At 45.2% G+C, this 22,409-nt stretch overlaps 1 protein-coding gene across 1 annotated transcript in view; it reads right to left on the bottom strand.

Annotated features, from left to right (window-relative positions):
- Positions 1-22,409, bottom strand: part of ARHGAP42 (Rho GTPase activating protein 42) — a 520,987-nt gene that overhangs the window by 67,087 nt on the left and 431,491 nt on the right. Inside the window, exons 9-11 of the mRNA XM_040340188.1 lie at positions 10,690-10,790; positions 4,621-4,730; positions 3,068-3,146 (exon numbers count right to left, since the gene is read on the bottom strand). Coding sequence (XP_040196122.1) covers positions 3,068-3,146; positions 4,621-4,730; positions 10,690-10,790 — 290 coding nt within the window. The remainder of the gene's footprint in view (positions 1-3,067; positions 3,147-4,620; positions 4,731-10,689; positions 10,791-22,409) is intronic.

Raw genomic sequence — 22,409 nt, 5'->3', positions numbered from 1 at the left:
CAGTAGGGTAGGGTGACCAGACATCCCCAGTTTCAGGGGACAGTCCCCTGATTCAGGACACTGTCCTCCGTGCCTACTAGCATAGGGGGGGGGGGGTTGTATTTTTCCCATTATCTGTGCCCCTTTCTGATGATCATGTGCTGGTCGGAGCGGAGGAAATATTTCTTCAGTTTTGGGCACATGCCCATTTAGCTTCGCTCGCATGTTCTTCTGCCTTGGCTCAAATCCTGGCCAGCCACCTGCCTATCTCCTTGACTTATCTGGCAGAGTGATCTTCCTCCGCTCTCCATCCAGTAGTAGCCGGGGCCCGAAGAGTGAGGCCGTGTACACACGGCCGAGAAACTCGACGGGCAAAACACATCGTTTTGCTTGTCAAGTTCCTTGTGAAGCCGCCGAGTATCTCGACGAGCCAAATTTTCCCATTGCCGTCAAGGAAATAGAGAACATGTTCTCTTTTTGGCCCGAAGAGATCCTCGACGGTTTCCTCGTCGAAAAGTGTACACACGACCGGTTTCCTCGGCAAAAAAAAAAACCTAGCAAGCTTCTTGCTAGTTTTTGCCGAGAAACTCGGCCATGTGTACGAGGCCTCAGACTTGAGAGGCTGTGAGGCGGGTGGCGACGGGCAGAGAGTTGCTGATTGTTGCCATTACTAGTAAAGAAAAAATATGTCCCCAAATGTCATTTTAAAAATCTGGTCACCTTACAGTAGGGGCTAAGTGCAATATTTTATTCCTTTAATAAATGTGTTTTAAACGGAGAGCACTAGGTCTGTATGCTTTCTCTTCCTGTATGTATGCTGTGGGATTTGAGATATATCTACCCATCCATCCGAATAAGAGGCAGAGGGACATTGGTAGACAGTAGCTGTTATCTTCATCCCCAGAGAGGGAAAATGTGTGGCAAGACCTACTAGTAATGCCGGGGGTCATGTCAGTGAGGTGAGAGGCTCATCTACTTGGGTAGTGGATTCACTTTGCCACAGTGGTGATTGAAGTGGATTCAAGCCGGATAACATTTTTTTATTTTTTTCACGTTTGGATACTCATTGGACTTTATTTGTATATTTAGATCATTTTTGTATGCACAGTTTTTTTGTACTTTGTTTATATATTTTTTGAGGGTTGCGCTATATCATTTTGGGGTATTAATTTAGTTTAGTAATTTTAGAATCACTTATAGGTTTTGGCCAGCAACTGAGTTAGCACTTATTTTTTATTTATTTTTTCACTTAATCATTGATTGCGCAGATTGAATATTGGTACAGATAATACACAATACTTTTATCTTTAACTTTCTGTCTGAAAAGTTTGAATTAAAGCATTTTTTTTTTTGGTTTAGTAGAAAATAAACAGAGCGCTATTAATCTGGACAGCATTGCTGTGTCTTGTGCGCTGATTACATAACAGAACACAGCAGGGAGCCTCGAAGATATTCTCGGATTTCTCCCACTCGATTAAATGGCTCTTACCAAATATACAGTCTTTTAATAAATACACTATTGTTCCATTACAAGAAAACACACATTCCTTCTAGTAGATAATCGGTCAAACATGCAGACCATTCTGAGAAAAATAAGGCTGTTATAGGTGGCTGAGCGTCACAAAACCCGTTTCCACCCTTATATAGTACAGGAGGTGAGAAGGAAGCCAAAGTTTCTTCCTTCTTCCTTTCACTTGCTGGGTTTTCCTTTGATTAATCATACATACAGTAAAACCTTGGTTTGAGAGCATAATTAGTTCCAGAAACATGCTTGTAATCCAAAGCACTTGTATATCAAAGCATTTTTTACAGGGTATAAAAGAGAAGAGAAGCACCTCTAAGTGTAGCAATAGGTTGCTAAATGTTGTACCTTCATTAAATGTAACCATATTGCTACACTTAGAGGCTCCTCTTCTTTTTTATACTCAGTTGTGACATGACGCTACATCACAAATAGAACATAAATACCATCCATATATTGGTTGCTCTACATTTTTTGCTGGTTTATATTATTCGCTTCTTCAGGAGCTTTTTATGAGGGCCCCTTGCCACTAGGGGGCCTCATCAGGGTTGCCAGCCTCAGTAAAACCAGGGACAGTATGTAAAAATCTGTGTTTTAAAAATCCAAAGATTATAGCTGCCCCACCTCTTCAGTACCTTTTCAGTGTGTGTGTGTGTGTGTGTATATTGTGTGTTTGTTTGTGTATACTGTGTATGCATACTGTATGTGTGTGTGTGTATATTGTGTGGCCCCATAATCTCCTATTGCCTGGGGGCCCCATAATCTCCTATTGCCTGGGGGCCCCATAATCTCCTATTGCCCGGGGGCCCCATAATCTCCTATTGCCCGGGGGCCCCATAATCTCCTATTGCCTGGGTGCCCCATAATCTCCTATTGCCCAGGGGCCCCATAATCTCCTATTGCCTGGGGGCCCCATAATCTCCTATTGCCCGGGTGCCCCATAATCTCCTATTGCCTGGGTGCCCCATAATCTCCTATTGCCTGGGTGCCCCATAATCTCCTATTGCCCGGGGGCCCCATAATCTCCTATTGCCCGGGGGCCCCATAATCTCCTATTGCCCGGGGGCCCCATAATCTCCTATTGCCTGGGTGCCCCATAATCTCCTATTGCCTGGGTGCCCCATAATCTCCTATTGCCCGGGGGCCCCATAATCTCCTATTGCCTGGGTGCCCCATAATCTCCTATTGCCCGGGGGCCCCATGAGTTGTCAGTCCGCCCCTGCACTTTAATAGCATTTTGACTTCATAGTTCCTGCCGACTCGAGGCGAGATATATTTATTGGAACTTTCGGCTCGGCCCAGCTGCTACAAAATCATATATTGATGTCACGCTCCTCAGTTGAGTCTCCATAATGTTTAATTGGATATATAATTGGGGAACTAGCTGTGAGACAGTGACACTCATAATGTGGTCTTGTAGACGCAAATTACTGTGAAAAATTTTCCCCGCAATTCACAATTTTTATATATGAGCTGTCAAACGATTCAACATGCTGGTGGCTTCAAACAATTAACACATTTGTTTGGTAGAGTTGGCCTGAAGGTTTTAAGAAAAAACGTTCTTACTGGCTCTTTTCCATCCATTGCTTCAAGCCATTGTTTTCTGTTGGCCTCAGACAAAGCCTGAAGTGTAATAATCCCCGGTCTGTAAGAAAAAATAAAAAAAAAATTGTTAGGAGACGAAAAGGACAAGAAAGAAATAGTTGCATTGTCACATAAATGCATAGACGACATACATTCAACAGGAGATCAGCCATCTGTTATATCCATCATCTCTCTCATTACTGTCTTTTAGCAGAGGTTCCTAAAACAAGAGGTTCTACAGAGATGTACGGAGATCAGATGGCTTTGTGTAAATCTGATCTTTCCCATGAATTTTGAGGTCCCCATCCTACTAAATATGTGAATGCAAAATTATCCAATCCTGAGAGAATTACATAATGGAGGAATCCAGGCAATCAATGCTCCTGGACTTCATGATTATGTGTACAGGCATACCCCGCTTTAAGTACACTCACTTTACATACACTGGAAAGTACAGACATACTGCGCCGCACAGCCGCAGAATGGCCTGAAAGAGGCGGAGCTTCCGCCCGGAGTTGTCGCCAGTAAAGAGGCAAAATTCCTGCCTGCCAGCCCAGAGTTGCCCTTCAGCCAGCCCAGAGTTACCCACAAGGTGGTCCAGAGTTGCCTGCCAGCCAGTCCAGAGTTGCCTGCCAACCAACCCAGGGTTGCTGCCTGAACGTAAGTGGATTACTGTACAGCACTATAAACACTCCCTGACCCCCCTACTACAGCCCATGGCCCTCCACTATAGGCCCTGATCCCCCCACTACAGCCCCTGACCCCCCACTACAGCTCCTGACACCCCTCTACAGCCCCTTACACCCACTACAGCCTCTGACCCCCCAGAAGTGAAAAAAGGTATTACCTTACTTCAAGTACATTTTCGTTTTACATACATGCTTTGGGTCCCATTGTGAACTTAAAAGTGGGGTATGCCTGTATATAGGACAAATCTGCATACATGTATATAAAATATTTATTTATTAAAAGAAATTTCAGAATCTCACATCCTGTTTAGCTACAAAAAAATTTGTTAAAAACACACCAATTTAATCAAATATCCCCCAAATATCCCCTTTCTGGAAAGTAGACAGTCCAAGGTATTTAGTAAGAGGCCTGGTGAGATTTTTTTGACATACTGTCACCAAAGATAGGTAGTCTGTCCTGCCTCCCCTCCAAAAGGTGCCACTTGTGGCACCAGAGGGGGAGAGGAGACAAATGAGCGGAAGTTCCACTTTTGGGTGGAACTCCGCTTTCAGCTGCAATATGTTATAGTTTAGAAATTCTTTAAAAACAACAGCTTCCATGATGCAATGTTAGCTTTTCCTGGTCTGATCCTACATGAGCTGTCACATTAATAAGCTTGATGGAGAAGAAAGGGACAACAACCTAGGTTGTGATGGTGCTGGATCCTGGATATGCATAAAAAATTTATAAAAAGTTCTATCTGGTGATATAAAAAAAGATGCTCATTAAAAACAAAAAACAAACTACTACATTAGAACAGTGAGAAATGTAAGTACTGACACAGTGCATGGAACATGTATACAAACCTTTCTATAACTTCTATGTCAAAGCAAAACCGCTTGTCTATAGAGTCTGTCTTCCGTCGTATGCACAACTTCAGCTTGAACATCTCTGGAGCGCTGGAGACCAGTCCATTCTGATGGAGGGAAAGAAGAACAGATAAACGTGTATCTATAGCTAAAAAAAAAAAACACGCTCTAATTTGGATACAGTAGAGAAGAGTTAGAACCTCCATCAGTCCTCACTGGGGAGATTCATCCTATGTATCCTGTAATAAGTGATGGAAAAGCCAAGGTTGTCAGTGTAACTGGACATTATTATTATTATTATAATACAGGATTTATATAGCGCCAACAGTTTACGCAGTGCTTTACAATATAAAAGGGAGACAATACAGTTTTATTACAATAAAATACAAGGGCCCGGATTCAGAAAGGACTTACGCCGACGTATCTTCTGATACGTCGCGTAAGTCCATGGATGCGCCGTCGTATCTATGCGCCTGATTCAGCAAACAAGATACGCCTGAATTTTGGCTTGTTCTGACCGACGTAAGTCTCCTACGCCGTCGTATCTTGGGCGCATATTTACGCTGGCCGCAAGGGGCGCTTCCATTGATTTACAAGTCGAATATGTAAATACCGAGATACGCCGATTCACAAACTTACTTGCGCCCGTCGCTGTAATCTACGCCTTTTACGTAAGGCGTACGTCAGGCGTAAAGTTAAGCCTCATAAAGCAGGGGTAAGTCATTTATATAGCGCCAACAGTTTACGCAGTGCTTTACAATATAAAAGGGAGACAATACAGTTTTATTACAATAAAATACAAGGGCCAGGATTCAGAAAGGACTTACGCCAACGTATCTTCTTATATGTCGCGTAAGTCCATGGATGCGCCGTCGTATCTATGCGCCTGATTCAGCAAACAAGATACACCTGAATTTTGGCTTGATCTGACCGCCATAAGTCTCCTACGCCGTCGTATCTTGGGCGCATATTTACGCTGGCCGCAAGGGGCACTTCCATTGATTTACAAGTCGAATATGTAAATACCGAGATACGCCGATTCACAAACTTACTTGCGCCCGTCGCTGTAATCTACGCCGTTTACGTAAGGCGTACGTCAGGCGTAAAGTTAAGCCTCATACGCCGCCGTATATTAGCAGGTAAGTAGATTGAGAATCACTACTAGCCTAGCTAATTTACGGCGGTGTAGCCTAAACACACTAAGCTACGCCGCCGTAACTTTAATCCACTGTACGTGAATCTACCTAATTGTTCCCTTTAAAAGCCGGATATTTATTATAACAAAATGTAAAAAAATAATGTTTTTTTCTTCAAAATTGTCGCTCTTTTTTTGTTTATAGCACAAAAAAAAAAAAACGCAGAGGTGATCAAATACCACCAAAAGAAAGCTTTATTTGTCGGTAAAAAAAGGACGCAGATTTTGTTTGGGTACAACATTGCATGACTGCGCAATTGTCAGTTAAAGCGACGCAGTGCCAAATTGTGCTCTAGTTAGGAAGGGGGTAAAATCTTCCAGAGCTGAAGCGGTTTAAACCAGTTTATTGATATCATTCATTTGTTTTTACTCTGTATTCCAAAGGCTGTTTTTTTATTTTGAACATGTGACCAGCAGCAAATGACTAGAAGCTCCTCCAATTTATGTTTCCCTGCAGACAGGCTGGGAAAGAGCTGGGTCATGTGACAGCTGTATATTGATCAGGAAAAAGGTACTTTTTCTTAATGAAATAATTACAGTGCCATTATCTATATACAAAAATAGAAGGGACAAAGAGCCTTTAAGCCAATCCGGCGGACTGTAAGGTGTTGTAGGTTACGGTGCATCCTTTAATAAGTTACCAGGCCTCTCCCAAAGTACCAGCCTTTTTCCGGGAAAGGTCCTTCCCTGGCTTCCTTCATTGAGTGGCTTCTTCCCACAGGACTATAAATGGGACATCTTTGATAGTATGGTCTCTAGTGGTTGCCAACACCCCTGGTAAACAGGAAAAGGTGGAGAATCCCCCAAGGTGGGGCTTTTGAGGCAACAGTAGTTAGAGTAGTCAGGATTAATACAAAAATATAATCGTTTAATAATGAACAAAAAGTATATACATATATGACATAGTAGTTTAAAAACAACACATAGGGGAGTGTCAATTGAAAAAAGGAGAGAGTCCACAGTACGAATACAGGGCCCTACGCGTTTCGGGTTTCCTTCTTCAGGGGCCGAAGTATGTATGGAGTCAAAAGTCTATTTAACAACTTTTCTAGAAAAAACAAACAAAATAACATATATGTTGAAAATGGTAACATACAATGGAGAAATAGCAATATACATATCAAAGGGCACAGATTAAAAAGCATCATACCAACCAGGACGTTTATGTAGCTCTGCACACCCCTTGTTGGGACATCGTGGGCAGGACGCAGAAAAAATCTGTGCCCTTTGATATGTATATTGCTATTTCTCCATTGTATGTTACCATTTTCAACATATATGTTATTTTGTTTGTTTTTTCTAGAAAAGTTGTTAAATAGACTTTTGACTCCATACATACTTCGGCCCCTGAAGAAGGAAACCCGAAACGCGTAGGGCCCTGTATTCGTACTGTGGACTCTCTCCTTTTTTCAATTGACACTGCCCTATGTGTTGTTTTTAAACTACTATGTCATATATGTATACACTTTTTGTTCATTATTAAACGATTATATTTTTGTATTAATCCTGACTACTCTAACTACTGTTGCCTCAAAAGCCCCACCTTGGGGGATTCTCCACTTCTTCCCACAGGACAGACCGCACATGATCACCTTCAAAGCGTAGGCCCCAGCCAGGATACTTGGGCCTACTCGACAGGAACACAGCCTCAGATCAACGTGGTCCCGAGACTAAAATCACGCACACCCAACTCACGCCAAGGGGGCCACGAGACGAAGGACCCCGAAAAACGCGGGGATAAGACCCGGAAGTGGTGAAAATACCTGTTTCAGACAGGTATCTGCACCCCCCTCCCCCCTGAAAGATGCCAAATGTGTCACCGGAGGGATCCAAAAAGCGAAGGTTCACTTTTTGTGTGAACCTACGCTTTAAGTATCCCCTCCCAGCATGCACAACGGGGTCACCACTCCCACTGTACTGCTGCCGAGGAAGGACACCCAATACACCATGGTACACCTGCGTTCCAACATAGGCCTGAAGTAGTAACGCCACCCACAGGCAACAAGGGAAAATACTACCAGGCAGTACCACAGCCAGAGCATAGGCAAATTTGGATATAATTCAACAGGTCTGGGCTCAACTATTGGCCCAGACATCCCCTAAATTTGAAATAGCGCCCCCATCTTTGGGAGCAGGGCGCTACATCCTATAGCAATACTCTTTGTATATTGGCTGTACATAGGTGTTCCGTTATGATGTGATACCTTGCTGTCTCTGTCATGGTGCAGCAATGATAGTTTATGTTAAACTTGCCCATGGTTCACCCCTAGGCAGACCACTGATAGATTACAAACTTTGACAGGTTTTCTTTATATAGGGGAGGTGACACATGTAGAAGCCTGTTGATAGCTGACCTTTCATAAACTGGCCTTTTAATATTGAAATGTAAATGAGGCATTAAAGCTTTTTTTTTGCATTTTGTTAGTTTTAGTATTCACAGGATATAAAATACTCATGAAGATGTGATTTATTCACTCAAAATCACATTTTATCTCACTTTGCTGCTAATCTACACACACAATTAGTCTGTTTAATGTTATTCTTTACTGCCGCACCGAGACGCTAATAGGAATTATAGATAGCGGAGAAAAGATATGACTGTGTTTTATGTGCCCAATTCCAGGTCTTTTTTATTCAGCTACTTGCTCAATTTAATAAATGATTAATCAATGAATTAATTAGATCACCAAAGGATTAAACAGATACTCTTTTACTGAGCAATTTCACATAACGCACATAGTGCTGTTTTATTTACCAAAGAGCCCCAAATAGGTTTTTAGTTTATAAGCTTTATGTGTAAAAGAGAAGAATAAAAAAAAAAAAGAAGTAACGGGCCCATGGGTGTGATACTGAGGTTTTGCCACTGGGTGGCACCACTTTGCATTAAAGCGGGAGTTCACCCATAAGAAACATTTTTCAAAAAATCCCCTTAGATGGATGCTTGTTTTGTCTAGGGGAATTGGCTAGTTGTTTTAAAATATGAGCATTACTTACCGTTTACGAGATGCATCTTCTCCGTCGCTTCCGGGTATGGGTCTTCGGGAGCGGGCGTTCCTATTTTGATTGACAGTCTTCCGAGAGGCTTCCGACGGTCGCATCCATCGCGTCACTAGTAGCCGAAAGAAGCCGAACGTCGGCGCGGCTCTATACTGTGCCTGCGCACCGACGTTCGGCTTCTTTCGGAAAATCGTGACACGATGGATGCGACCGTCGGAAGCCTCTCGGAAGACTGTCAATCAAAATAGGAACGCCCAGTCCCACAGCCCATACCCGGAAGCGGCGGAGAAGATGCATCTCGTAAACGGTAAGTACGGATCATATTTTAAAACAACTAGCCGATTCCCCTAGACAAAACGAGCATGAAGCTAAGGGGAAAAAGTGCTCTCTAATGGTGAACCCCCGCTTTAACAATTTCACTGCTGGCCTGCCTCCTTATTTTTTAACCACTTGCTTACTGGGCACATATACCCCCCTCCTGCCCAGGTGAAATTTCAGCTTCCGGCACTGCGTCGCTTTAACTAACAATTGCGCGGTCGAGCGACGTGGCTCCCAAACAAAATTTTTTACTTGTTGCTATAATAAATATCCCAATAAAAAAAAAAAAACACATTTTTTTTATCAGTTTAGGTCGATACGTATTCTTCTACATATTTTTGGTAAAAAAAAAAAAATCGCAATAAGCGACTGGTTTGCGCAAAAGTTATAGCGCCTACAAAATAGGGGACAGAATTATTATTTTTTATTATTTATTTTTTTTACTAGAAATGGCGGCGATCTGCGATTTTTTATTGGGACTGCGACGTTATGGCGGAAACATCGGACACTTTTGACACATTTTTGGCGCCATTCACATTTATACTGCGATCAGCGCTATAAATATGCACTAATTACAGTATAAATGTGACTGGCATTGAAGGGGTTAACACTAGGGGGTGAGGAAGGGGTTAAATGTATCCCTGCATTGTGTTCTAACTGTAGGTGGAGGGGGGGTGACTGGGGGGGGGGGGTGACCGATCTGTGTCCCTATGTACAAGGGACACAGATCGGTCTCCTCTCCAGAGACAGCACCGCTGTCTCTGTGTAAAACGGCAATGAGAGATGATCTCATATATTTACATATGAGATCATCTCTCATTGGCCGCACAGATCGCATCGCAAACGGCCAATCTGATTGGCCGTTCGCGGCGATCTGTAATTGGCTGTGTCCAAGGGACACGGCCAACACAGAGTTTCCCCGCTGCACGCTCTGGAGCGAGCGCGGGGAACGTGCAAAGGGGCGGACGTCAATTAACGTCCACTTTGGATTTTGGGATCCGCGCTGTAGCCGTCATTTGACTATAGCGCGGATCCCAAGCGGTTAAAACACACTTAAAACCCCAAAACAGGAAGGAATTTTTTTCCCTGCTGTAGCAAATTGGGTCATGCTCTGCTGGGGTTTTTTGCCTTTCTTTGGACCAACTGTGGGTATAGAATTGGGTATATGGGATTGTACGATATGTATATATATATTTTTTTATGGTTGGATGGATTTGAGTCTTTTTTCAACCTGACTAATTATGTAAATTGTAATGTTATTATGAAAATAAGTTTTGTCTTGCTGTTTTTACCTGCAATACTTTCTGAGCCATTGACACCAGAAGCAACATGTATATCAGGAACGTGGAATCAGAACCCCTGATTTACAGTATATACTGGCTCAGAAAACACTCAAGGTCCTGGATCAAAAGGACCAACATTTTCAAAAGAACAGTTCAGGAGGTTGGTCAGCCTACTACAGTACTGGCCTGCTTTACATTGATTGTCTTCTGCATTGTTCTTCTGGGTTTATGATGAGCCCCCATTTTTTACAAAAAAAGGAAGCAATTACTTACCGCTTTCCCTCCTGATTTGATTTCTGATACACTCATAGTAAATGTTTTGCTGCTTTTGTCATAAGTACAGTAATGCCGTGTCCATGTAAATCCAAGAGGCCCTTAATTAAAAACAAAAAAATGAGAGAAGAAGAGTCACATTTATGATTTGCACATATTATATGTAGATATTGCTGTCAGTGTAAACATATCTCATACTTGCCAACACATTTTTTCCAGCCCCCAGGACACTGTCATCCCTCACCCACAGCCCACAGGTAACCCATTCTCCCAGCGTTTATACTTTCCAGGTGGCCTGCCTATTATGCGGGAGCCACCCACTTCCCGTCGCGATCCCCTCAGCTAATAAACTTCTTTTAGTTACTGAACATGCTTGTAGGAAGCTGCAGTCTATTTTCTCCACTGCAGGTGGCGCTCAACCGCAGCGGTAGTGCAGAGGTAGAGGAAGTCAGGAAGAACACAGTTCCTCTATGGTTTCCTGGGTCACTGGGGTAGCAATCCAGTTTGATGCTGACGGCCTATATGACTCTGGTGGCCATCTTGGGTCAGGCAAAATCTATTTAAGTACCTGGCTCCTGGGTTTGGCGCCCTTTTAGTGTGTGGATAGTATAGGGCGAGGTCATCTATCTGTCAGGGACAGTATTAGTGGAGGAGAAAGTTTCCAGACAAATAGGGAAAGCGATTCCCTGATGACGTCACTAGTTGTGACGATACGCGTCGGGATTGGAGGGCTAGACATACCCTAGCATCCGACGGACGGACGAACAAGCTCGCTACTCATAGGATTGATGCCGGCTTTACAGTTTTAAATGCATGACATTGTCATCTGAGCACCCAGCCTGAGTCATAGACAGAGGAGAGGAGGTGGAAGGAGGAGGTCCATTGCGAGTCCGCACTCGTGGAGACAAGCCCTCTTTCACCACTTTTATGTGAGTGCATCGCTTTTTTAGGTCTCCTGGGGTCCCCATGTAACATATGGTATCACACGACTAGGCTTCATGTCCTTCTGCTCTGTCTTACATGTATCATCGAGACCCACATCTATATGCATCAGGACTTGAGGTATTGGACTCCTAGAGCTAGCTGCGAGCCAACTGAGACACAGGACTCCTAGTCTGACATATTGGAGGATTGGATAAGGAGAGGAAGGAGGGACTGACGAGCTCGGTGCTCGTGGAGATAAGCCCCTAGCATTTTTCCTATATGTGAGTGCATCTCCACTGGATAGGATCAAGGTTTCCCCCCCCCCCCTTCTGTGACGTTATTACACCATTCGGTATTTGCTTTTATGTTTTTCATGCATCGAACTATATGGAGACTCGCATCTGATACCTAGTTCTGGACTACATTCACTAGGACTAGGCCGATTTAGTCCGACTTGCCAGATCCGAGGTGAGCTGTTGGGACCACTAGAGGTGTATTTATGAGATCTTGGTTACGGCTTACCTTTTGTCTCTCACCCATTTCCGGATACGAGGCCTCTCTTCTTTGAACTATTTTTATTCTAATATTTTTTAAGTTTACATCATTGCATTGATCGGATCAAGTGTTGATGAACTGCATTTGTTATATGGCTGGATCCTTGGCTTTCTGGACCTTTGCATTGTATTCCTACAGGGACTGTTCAACATTGTCACTCACTGTTATTTAAGTGTTACCTTCACGTTTTTCTCATTCACCCATACATATTTGTGTGTATGTATGTATATTTATTTATATATATTTATATCCATTTTGTATATCACCGTACAGCGCAATATTTTCACTTGTTTTATAGGGAAAGCGCAGTGTTCCACGTCTCTTTCTGGAAACCTACCCACTTGGTCTCCAACCAGCCTTGGCCGACTTTGTCCCTCCAGACAGACGCTGTCAGCTCGGCGGAGACCAGATCCGCTACATGCGATTGTCATTCGCAAGTGTTTCCAGTTAAGCTTTGTTCCCCTAGGCTTGCTGTGAATGTTTTTTCCTTGACTTCAATACAAGTTATTTTAATTGCATCTGGACTGTGTGTGTGTTATTGCAGCCACACCACACTGCATAGCTCCCAACTGTCCCTGATTTCGAGGGAATGTCCAGGCCCGGATTTACTCCTTTTGCCGCCCCAAGGCCGGGTCCTTCAATGCCGCCCTGCCTGCGCAGTACAGGGGGGGATATTATCCGCCGGGGGACTTTTTCGGCAGGACACTGGGAAGCAGGGGGGATGCTGCTCCCGAAAATGACATTGAGAACGGGGGGGGGGGGGGGGGGGGATGTTGCTGCCAAAAATGACATTGATCATTGGGGGGAGTGCTGCTGCCGAAAATTACATTGAAAACCATCTCACCTCCTCTTCCCTCTGTTTTCTCTCCTCTTACCATCCGTGACATGACAGGGGGGGGGGGGGGGAATGAAAGTGTCCTCTCCTCTCAGCTGCAGTGCCGCCCCTGCACCCACTGCCGCCCCGAGGCCTGGCCTTGTTGGCCTTGTCTGGAATCCGGCACTGGGAATGTCCCTGATTTGGAGCAATGTCCCTCTGTCCCTCATTCTCCTCATTTGTCCCTTATTTTGGTCTGATCTATATAGTTGTATATAAAATGAATTTTTTATTTATCAAAAAGTGTTTTCCAGCACTAAACCTTTCAACCAACTTCTAAATTGCTGCATTTGTAAATTCCAAACGCCAATATAAAGGAATAGTAGTGGTTAAAAAAAGCACTTGTGGGTTTAACCAATCTTGTTTTTTTGTGCAAGTCTCCTTTAAGGGGGCGTGACAAGGGGTGTGTCCTGTGCCTGCATGCTTTTGCTGATAGGTGTCCCTCATTCCCAGCTCAAAAAGTTGGGAGGTATGACACTGCACCCGCCCACATGCTCAGTAACTCAAATAAGGATAATGCTGTAATCTCAGGACACCGACAAAGACAGAGAGCACCTAGATGTAGGAATTTCACTGAAAATCTGGGATGATTGGCATCTGATTTCTTAGCTTCTTAGCTTGTAAAAAGCAGGACCTCCATGCATCATATGTCTTTACTGAGCACTCAATGAATGAGCCTCAACTAGTAGCACACCCACCTAGAATCTAGGGCAATGGTTGTCAACCTGTAAGCTAAAGGAGGGCCCCAAAAGCAGCCCCCGACATCACCAAAGGGCCGCACATAATGCAGCCCTAATAGAGGAAGTGAGGGTCATAGAGTGTGGAAATGCCTCATTCTTGGCTGGGGATATTCTGCAGAAGACAATACGAAACTGGGAACATGTTACATTAGGCTAGTAGAGATCAATGCTATTACCCTAATCAATGTTCCCACTGTAGACTGCTGATGTCTGAGGGCCACACATCCTATACCAAAGGGCCTGCATGTGGCCCCCCAGGCTGCAGGTTGGGTCCTGGGGACCTAGAGGTTTATCATTTAGCCCTTAATTTAAAGTGTATCTCCACCTTGTTTTAGGAAGTTAATAAAAAACATATATCTGCAAGGTAAAACAAAGCAGCTCATAGACGAGTTATTTTTTTATCATTCAACCAATGGGCTAAAAAATAAATAAAAAAATTACTTGATTTGGAATATTTATTTATTTATTTATGTATTATTGATTGACTTAATTTATGCGCTGATCACTTTTTATCACATCCACTTGAGGTATATAATTATTTATTTACTTATTCAGATTAAGCAGCTTTTATATGATTGTCTATCCTCATTTTACATTTGGTGGTACGGAAGCACTCTTCACCTTTTACCTTGCTGCAGACTGTTACTCCCCCAGAACTTCCCTTGCTGCAGACTGTTACTCCCCCAGAACTTCCCTTGCTGCAGACTGTTACTCCCCCAGAACTTCCCTTGCTGCAGACTGTTACTCCCCCAGAACTTCCCTTGCTGCAGACTGTTACTCCTCCAGAACTTCCCTTGCTGCAGACTGTTACTCCCCCAGAACTTCCCTTGCTGCAGACTGTTACTCCTCCAGAACTTCCCTTGCTGCAGACTGTTACTCCCCCAGAACTTCCCTTGCTGCAGACTGTTACTCCCCCAGAACTTCCCTTGCTGCAGACTGTTACTCCTCCAGAACTTCCCTTGCTGCAGACTGTTACTCCCCCAGAACTTCCCTTGCTGCAGACTGTTACTCCTCCAGAACTTCCCTTGCTGCAGACTGTTACTCCCCCAGAACTTCCCTTGCTGCAGACTGTTACTCCTCCAGAACTTCCCTTGCTGCAGACTGTTACTCCCCCAGAACTTCCCTTGCTGCAGACTGTTACTCCCCCAGAACTTCCCTTGCTGTAGACTGTTACTCCCCCAGAACTTCCCTTGCTGCAGACTGTTACTCCCCCAGAACTTCCCTTGCTGCAGACTGTTACTCCCCCAGAACTTCCCTTGCTGCAGACTGTTACTCCCCCAGAACTTCCCTTGCTGTATACTGTTACTCCCCCAGAACTTCCCTTGCTGCAGACTGTTACTCCCCCAGAACTTCCCTTGCTGTAGACTGTTACTCCCCCAGAACTTCCCTTGCTGCAGACTGTTACTCCCCCAGAACTTCCCTTGCTGTAGACTGTTACTCCTCCAGAACTTCCCTTGCTGCAGACTGTTACTCCTCCAGAACTTCCCTTGCTGCAGACTGTTACTCCCCCAGAACTTCCCTTGCTGCAGACTGTTACTCCCCCAGAACTTCCCTTGCTGTAGACTGTTACTCCCCCAGAACTTCCCTTGCTGTAGACTGTTACTCCTCCAGAACTTCCCTTGCTGCAGACTGTTACTCCCCCAGAACTTCCCTTGCTGCAGACTGTTACTCCCCCAGAACTTCCCTTGCTGCAGACTGTTACTCCCCCAGAACTTCCCTTGCTGCAGACTGTTACTCCCCCAGAACTTCCCTTGCTGCAAACTGTTACTCCCCCAGAACTTCCCTTGCTGCAGACTGTTACTCCCCCAGAATTTCCCCTGCTGTAGACTGTTACTCCCCCAGAACTTCCCCTGCTGTAGACTGTTACTCCCCCAGAACTTCCCTTGCTGCAGACTGTTACTCCCCCAGAACTTCCCTTGCTGCAGACTGTTACTCCCCCAGAACTTCCCTTGCTGCAGACTGTTACTCCCCCAGAACTTCCCTTGCTGCAGACTGTTACTCCCCCAGAACTTCCCTTGCTGCAAACTGTTACTCCCCCAGAACTTCCCTTGCTGCAGACTGTTACTCCCCCAGAATTTCCCCTGCTGTAGACTGTTACTCCCCCAGAATTTCCCCTGCTGTAGACTGTTACTCCCCCAGAACTTCCCCTGCTGTAGACTGTTACTCCCCCAGAACTTCCCTTGCTGCAGACTGTTACTCCCCCAGAACTTCCCCTGCTGTAGACTGTTACTCCCCCAGAACTTCCCTTGCTGCAGACTGTTACTCCACCAGAACTTCCCTTGCTGCAGACTGTTACTCCCCCAGAACTTCCCCTGCTGTAGACTGTTACTCCCCCAGAACTTCCCCTGCTGTAGACTGTTACTCCCCCAGAACTTCCCCTGCTGTAGACTGTTACTCCCCCAGAACTTCCCTTGCTGCAGACTGTTACTCCCCCAGAACTTCCCTTGCTGCAGACTGTTACTCCTCCAGAACTTCCCTTGCTGCAGACTGTTACTCCTCCAGAACTTCCCCTGCTGTAGACTGTTACTCCCCCAGAACTTCCCTTGCTGTAGACTGTTACTCCCCCAGAACTTCCCTTGCTGCAGACTGTTACTCCTCCAGCACTTCCCTTGCTGCAGACTGTTACTCCTCCAGAACTTCCCTTGCTGTAGACTGTTACTCCTCCAGAACTTCCCTTAGTGTAGACTGTTACTCCCCCAGAACTTCCCTTGCTGCAGACTGTTACTCCCCCAGAACTTCCCCTGCTGTAGACTGTTACTCCCCCAGAACTTCCCTTGCTGCAGACTGTTACTCCACCAGAACTTCCCTTGCTGCAGACTGTTACTCCCCCAGAACTTCCCCTGCTGTAGACTGTTACTCCCCCAGAACTTCCCCTGCTGTAGACTGTTACTCCCCCAGAACTTCCCCTGCTGTAGACTGTTACTCCCCCAGAACTTCCCTTGCTGCAGACTGTTACTCCCCCAGAACTTCCCTTGCTGCAGACTGTTACTCCTCCAGAACTTCCCTTGCTGCAGACTGTTACTCCTCCAGAACTTCCCCTGCTGTAGACTGTTACTCCCCCAGAACTTCCCTTGCTGTAGACTGTTACTCCCCCAGAACTTCCCTTGCTGCAGACTGTTACTCCTCCAGCACTTCCCTTGCTGCAGACTGTTACTCCTCCAGAACTTCCCTTGCTGTAGACTGTTACACCTCCAGAACTTCCCTTAGTGTAGACTGTTACTCCCCCAGAACTTCCCTTGCTGTAGACTGTTACTCCCCCAGAACTTCCCTTGCTGTAGACTGTTACTCCTGCAGAACTTCCCTTGCTGTAGACTGTCAGGCCCCGTACACACGACCAAACATGTATGCTGAAACTGGTCCGCGGGCCAGTTTCAGCATACATGTTTGGTCGTGTGTAGGCGCGAGCGGGCCGAATTCCAGCAAACATTTGCCCGCCGGGCCTTTTCCCAGCGGGCAAATATTCGTGGACGTGTTTTAAAACCGTCCGCTGGAATCCTGCCCGCTCGGACATGTACGGTCGTCAGTACAGACCGTACATGTCCAGGCGCCCGCCGTCCCTCGCATGCGTCGAATGACTTCGACGCATGCGTGGAAGCCTTTAAATGGCAGGCCCGCCCACGTCTCCGCGTCATCGTCGTGGCGACGACGCGGACACGCCCCGCGTATTGTTTACGCGCGGACTTCTGTACGATGGTGTGTACAACCATCGTACAGAATCCCTCTGGCAGACATGTATGGTGAAAACGGTCCGACGGACCGCTTTCATCGTACATGTTTGGTCGTGAGTACCCGGCCTCACTCCTCCAGCACTTCCCTTGCTGCAGACTGTTACTCCTCCAGAACTTCCCTTGCTGTAGACTGTTACTCCTCCAGAACTTCCCTTAGTGTAGACTGTTACTCCCCCAGAACTTCCCTTGCTGCAGACTGTTACTCCTCCAGAACTCAACTAGGCCTCAGTGAACTGCCTTTTGCAGCTTTCACCAAAGCTCCCCCATTATTCCTAATAAATTGTAAAAAAATAAAAATAATAATAAAAAATGATTGTAAAAAAAAAAATATTGTAGAAAATTATAAAAAAATAAAAAATGGTAAGTAAGAATAAAAAAATAAATAAAATAAAAATAAACTATTGACACCAATATCTGCCCTACTGACATGGTCCACTGCTCTAGTGACACTGCCCATTACAATACATATATATATATATATATATATATATATATATATACACACACACACAGTAAATTTATACAGTAAATATATATATATATATATATATATATATATATACACACACACATACACACGTGTGTTTGAGCTTCGGGGTGCACACCCTAATGCAATCGGCTGCACACACATATGACAGATCTTCTGTGTATGTAGGCTGCTTCAAATCCTTCTGTCTCTTTGTGTAATCCCAGACAGACTCGATGATGTTTAGACCAGGGCTCTGTGGGTGCCAAACCAACACTTGCAGGACTCCTTGTCAGTGACGGTCCGCCCCCAATCTACTGTATGCATCCGGCCCCCTGATCCATAATTCAGAAGCTCTAATACGCTTCAAAAAATGGTGGGCTCGGGGCGCATTGAAGCCCACCCAGTTGTTTGACAATAGCGAATTAATATTTGCTATTATAACACGGATTCTCCTCCTGGCCTGGCCGAAAGGAGAAGGGAGGAGACGCAGGGGAGGCGAGAAAGCAGCCAGAGAGAACAGCCCAGAGAGAAGCCGATGCCGCCCGCCATGCTGCCGGCAAGATGGGGCAAGTGTGGGGCCCCCGACTACTGACTGACCAACTGGGGGGGGAGGGTTGCGCCACCAGTGACCCAGCTGGTGGACAACCGGGGGGGTTTATCGTTTGTCGCCCCCCCCAAAAATAAATAACACCAGCCGCCATTGCTCTTTGTTCTTCTTAACGCTGATACAGAGGAATAACTAGAACCTTCAGGGCCCCAGTGCAAGAAACCATGAAGGGCCCCCCTGACTTCCAGTTTTGAGAGGGTGTCCATGGAAAACCTCTAAGTATCCTGCCTCACGTGTGCCCCCTGAGGCACGCATCCAGTTCGTCCTTGGACACCCTCCCGGCAATTAAGGCCTGCGCTATAGCCGTCTTTTGGATATAGCGTGGCCGTGGGCGACAAGTAGTTAAAGCCCACCCTTTTTGCTGCTGCACATATCTGACACGTACATAGCTAGGGCTGAAATACTCTTTAATCGTAGCACATGTGTTCTGCAAGATATAATGCAAGCAATGCCTATATGATCTTTGGCTTTACACCAAGATTTACTGAACAGTGCAGTATATACTTTTGGTTGATGTCAGACGGGCAACTCTGCCGCTAGCAGTTTGACAAAATCACCAGCGGCAGGACCGTTTAGAAGCTGCCTGCTTGTTCCCTATGGAATCGTGTTCAACGTCTTCAACGCCAATCGTGTTCAACGTCTGGCTGCGTGTGACTATAGAGGGAGCGATTCCATAGGGACACACAGATGGCCCCTTTAATGATCCCGCCCTAGTGGTAAAATCACCAGTCTGACATCAGCCTAACCAAAGTAAAGGATGTGTGACCAGTGCTCCCTGGCTGTTTTATTTTTACATGTAACTATCTGTATTTCTTTTAACCTCCTGGTACCCGCGCTATAGTCAAATGACGGCTACAGCGCGGATCCCAAAATCCAACACGACGTCAATTGACGTCCGCCCCTTTGGGCGTTCCCCGCGCGCGCTCCAGAGTGCACAGCGGGGAAACTCTGTGTTGGCCGTGTCCCTTGGACACAGCCAATTACAGATCGCCGCGAACGGCCAATCAGAGTGGCCGTTTGCGATGCGATCTGTGTGGCCAATGAGAGATGATCTCATATGTAAACATATGAGATCATCTCTCATTGCCGTTTTACACAGAGACAGCGGTGCTGTCTCTGGAGAGGAGACCGATCTGTGTCCCTTGTACATAGGGACACAGATCGGTCACCCCCCCAGTCACCCCCCCTCCACCCACAGTTAGAACACAATGCAGGAATACATTTAACCCCTTCCTCACCCCCTAGTGTTAACCCCTTCAATGCCAGTCACATTTATACTGTAATTAGTGCATATTTATAGCACTGATCGCAGTATAAATGTGAATGGCGCCAAAAATGTGTCAAAAGTGTCCGATGTGTCCGCCATAACGTCGCAGTCCCAATAAAAATCGCAGATCGCTGCCATTTCTAGTAAAAAAAAAAATAATAAAAAATAATAATTCTGTCCCCTATTTTGTAGGCGCTATAACTTTTGCGCCAACCAGTCGCTTATTGCGATTTTTTTTTTTTTTTTACCAAAAATATGTAGAAGAATACGTATCGGCCTAAACTGAGAAAAAAAATGTGTTTTTTTTTTTAAATTGGGATATTTATTATAGCAACAAGTAAAACATATTGTATTTTTTTCAAAATTGTCGCTCTTTTTTGTTTATAGCGCAATAAATAAAAACCGCACAGGCGATCAAATACCACCAAAAGAAAGCTCAATTTGTGGGGAAAAAAGGACGTCAATTTTGTTTGGGAGCCACGTCGCACGACCGCGCAATTGTTAGTTAAAACGACGCAGTGCCGGAAGCTGAAATTTCACCTGGGCAGGTGGGGGGTATATGTGCCCAGTAAGCAAGTGGTTAATATATATAAAAAAAATAATATCTAATGCTATTTAATTGGAGAATAGTTCTTCCCAAGCTATAAAGATGATATCTCTGTATTAGGCTATTGCTTCCCTTGAATGCAGTCATTTGGCTATGGATCTCAGCCATCTTGACCTCCAGCTGCACGAATCTCATCAGTGCGAGAAAAGTGACAGCCTAATGAGCTATCCTCCCAGCCACAGAAGTGTAATAACGGCATCCCTGTCCTCAGTTCCAAGACACAAGTAGGACAGCATACACACAACACAAGCGGCACACAGCTGTCCCCCCCCCCCCCATCGGGGCTCATTAGCTGGAGCTGAGGGCGGATGTGATGAGCGGCGTGCAGGTTACAGGTGTCCGCATATTGATTCCAACTAAAACACGTCCTGTCTGTCCGGACCATAAATCATTCTCTAAAGACGCTCGAAAGTCACACAATTGCAGGTTAAGGCAGACCGGCTGTGTAACCTCAAATATCCAAAAGGTTTCTACACTTGTCTCCGAATTCTGAAATAATTACGCTTTTACTTTGGGGATTTTTTTTTTATACTTACACTGCAAACAAGTTTACCAGCAGCAACTCCTCCTGTACTGTGTAAACCAAGTCACTGCTTTTCCCCTTTCCTTTCCGCATGGTCCCTCATACATACTGTATATATATATATATATATATATATATATATATATATATATATATATATACACACACACACACACTATATTACCAAAAGTATTGGGACACCTGCCTTTACAAGCACATGAACTTTAATGACATCCCAGTCTTAGTCCGTAGGGTCCAATATTGAGTTGGCCCACTCTTTGCAGCTATAACAGCTTTAACTCTTCTGTGAAGGCTGTCCACAAGGATTAGGAGTGTGACTATGGGAATGTTTGACCATTCTTCCACAAGCACATTTGTGAGGAGAAGGCCTGGCTCGCAGTCTTCGCGCTAATTCATCTCAAATTCATCCCAAAGGTGTTCTATCGAGTTGAGGTCAGGACTCTGTGCAGGCCAGTCAAGTTCCTCAACCCCAAACTCGCTCATCCATGTCTTTATGGACCTTGCTTTGTGCACTGGTGGGCAGTCAAGTTGGAACAGGAAAGGCCATCCCCAAACTGTTCCCACAAAGTTGGGAGCATGAAATTGTGCAAAATGTCTTCGTATGCTGACGCCTTAAGAGTTCCCTTCACTGGAACTAAGGGGCCAAGCCCAACCCCTGAAAAACAACCTACACCATAATCCCCCCTCCACCAAATGATTTGGACCAGTGCACAAAGCAAGGTCCATAAAGACATGGATGAGTGGGTTTGGAGTCCTGACCTAAACCCGATAGAACACTTTTGGGATGAATTAGAGTGGAGACTGTGAGCCAAGTCTTTTCATCCAACATCAGTGCCTGACCTCACAAATGCGCTTCTGGAAGAATGGTCAAACATTCTCATCGACACATTCCTAAACCTTGTGGACAGCCTTCCTAGAAGAGTTGACACTGTTATAGCTGCAAAGGGTGGGCCAACTCAATATTGAACCCTACAGACTAAGACTGGGATGCCATTAAAGTTTATGGGGCAGATCCACAGAGAGAGTACGCTGGCGTATCCACTGATACACCGGCGTACTTTCAAATTTTTCCGCGTCGTATCGTTGTTTTGAATCCTCAAAACAAGATACGACGATGCGACAGGGCACATTATGCTGTTGAAAGAGGCCACTGGTCAGCAACAAAGTGGTATGTGTCAAGTAACATCCACATGAATGGCAGGAACCAATGTTTGGATCACACTGCCTCCACCAAGGCAATTCTTCCCATACTGTATCCTGGTGCCATCTGTTGCACAGGTAAGCAAGGCACACAAACCCGGGTATCCACATGATTATTCAGACCAGGCCATCTGCCTCCATTGCTCCATGGTCCAGTTCTAAAGTTCACATGTCCATTGTAGTCCCTTTAGGCTGTGGATACAGG

Source organism: Rana temporaria, chromosome 2, assembly GCF_905171775.1.
Source record: "Rana temporaria chromosome 2, aRanTem1.1, whole genome shotgun sequence".
In the NCBI taxonomy this organism is placed as follows: Eukaryota; Metazoa; Chordata; class Amphibia; order Anura; family Ranidae; genus Rana; species Rana temporaria.
This window is presented reverse-complemented; position numbering and strand designations above follow the sequence as displayed.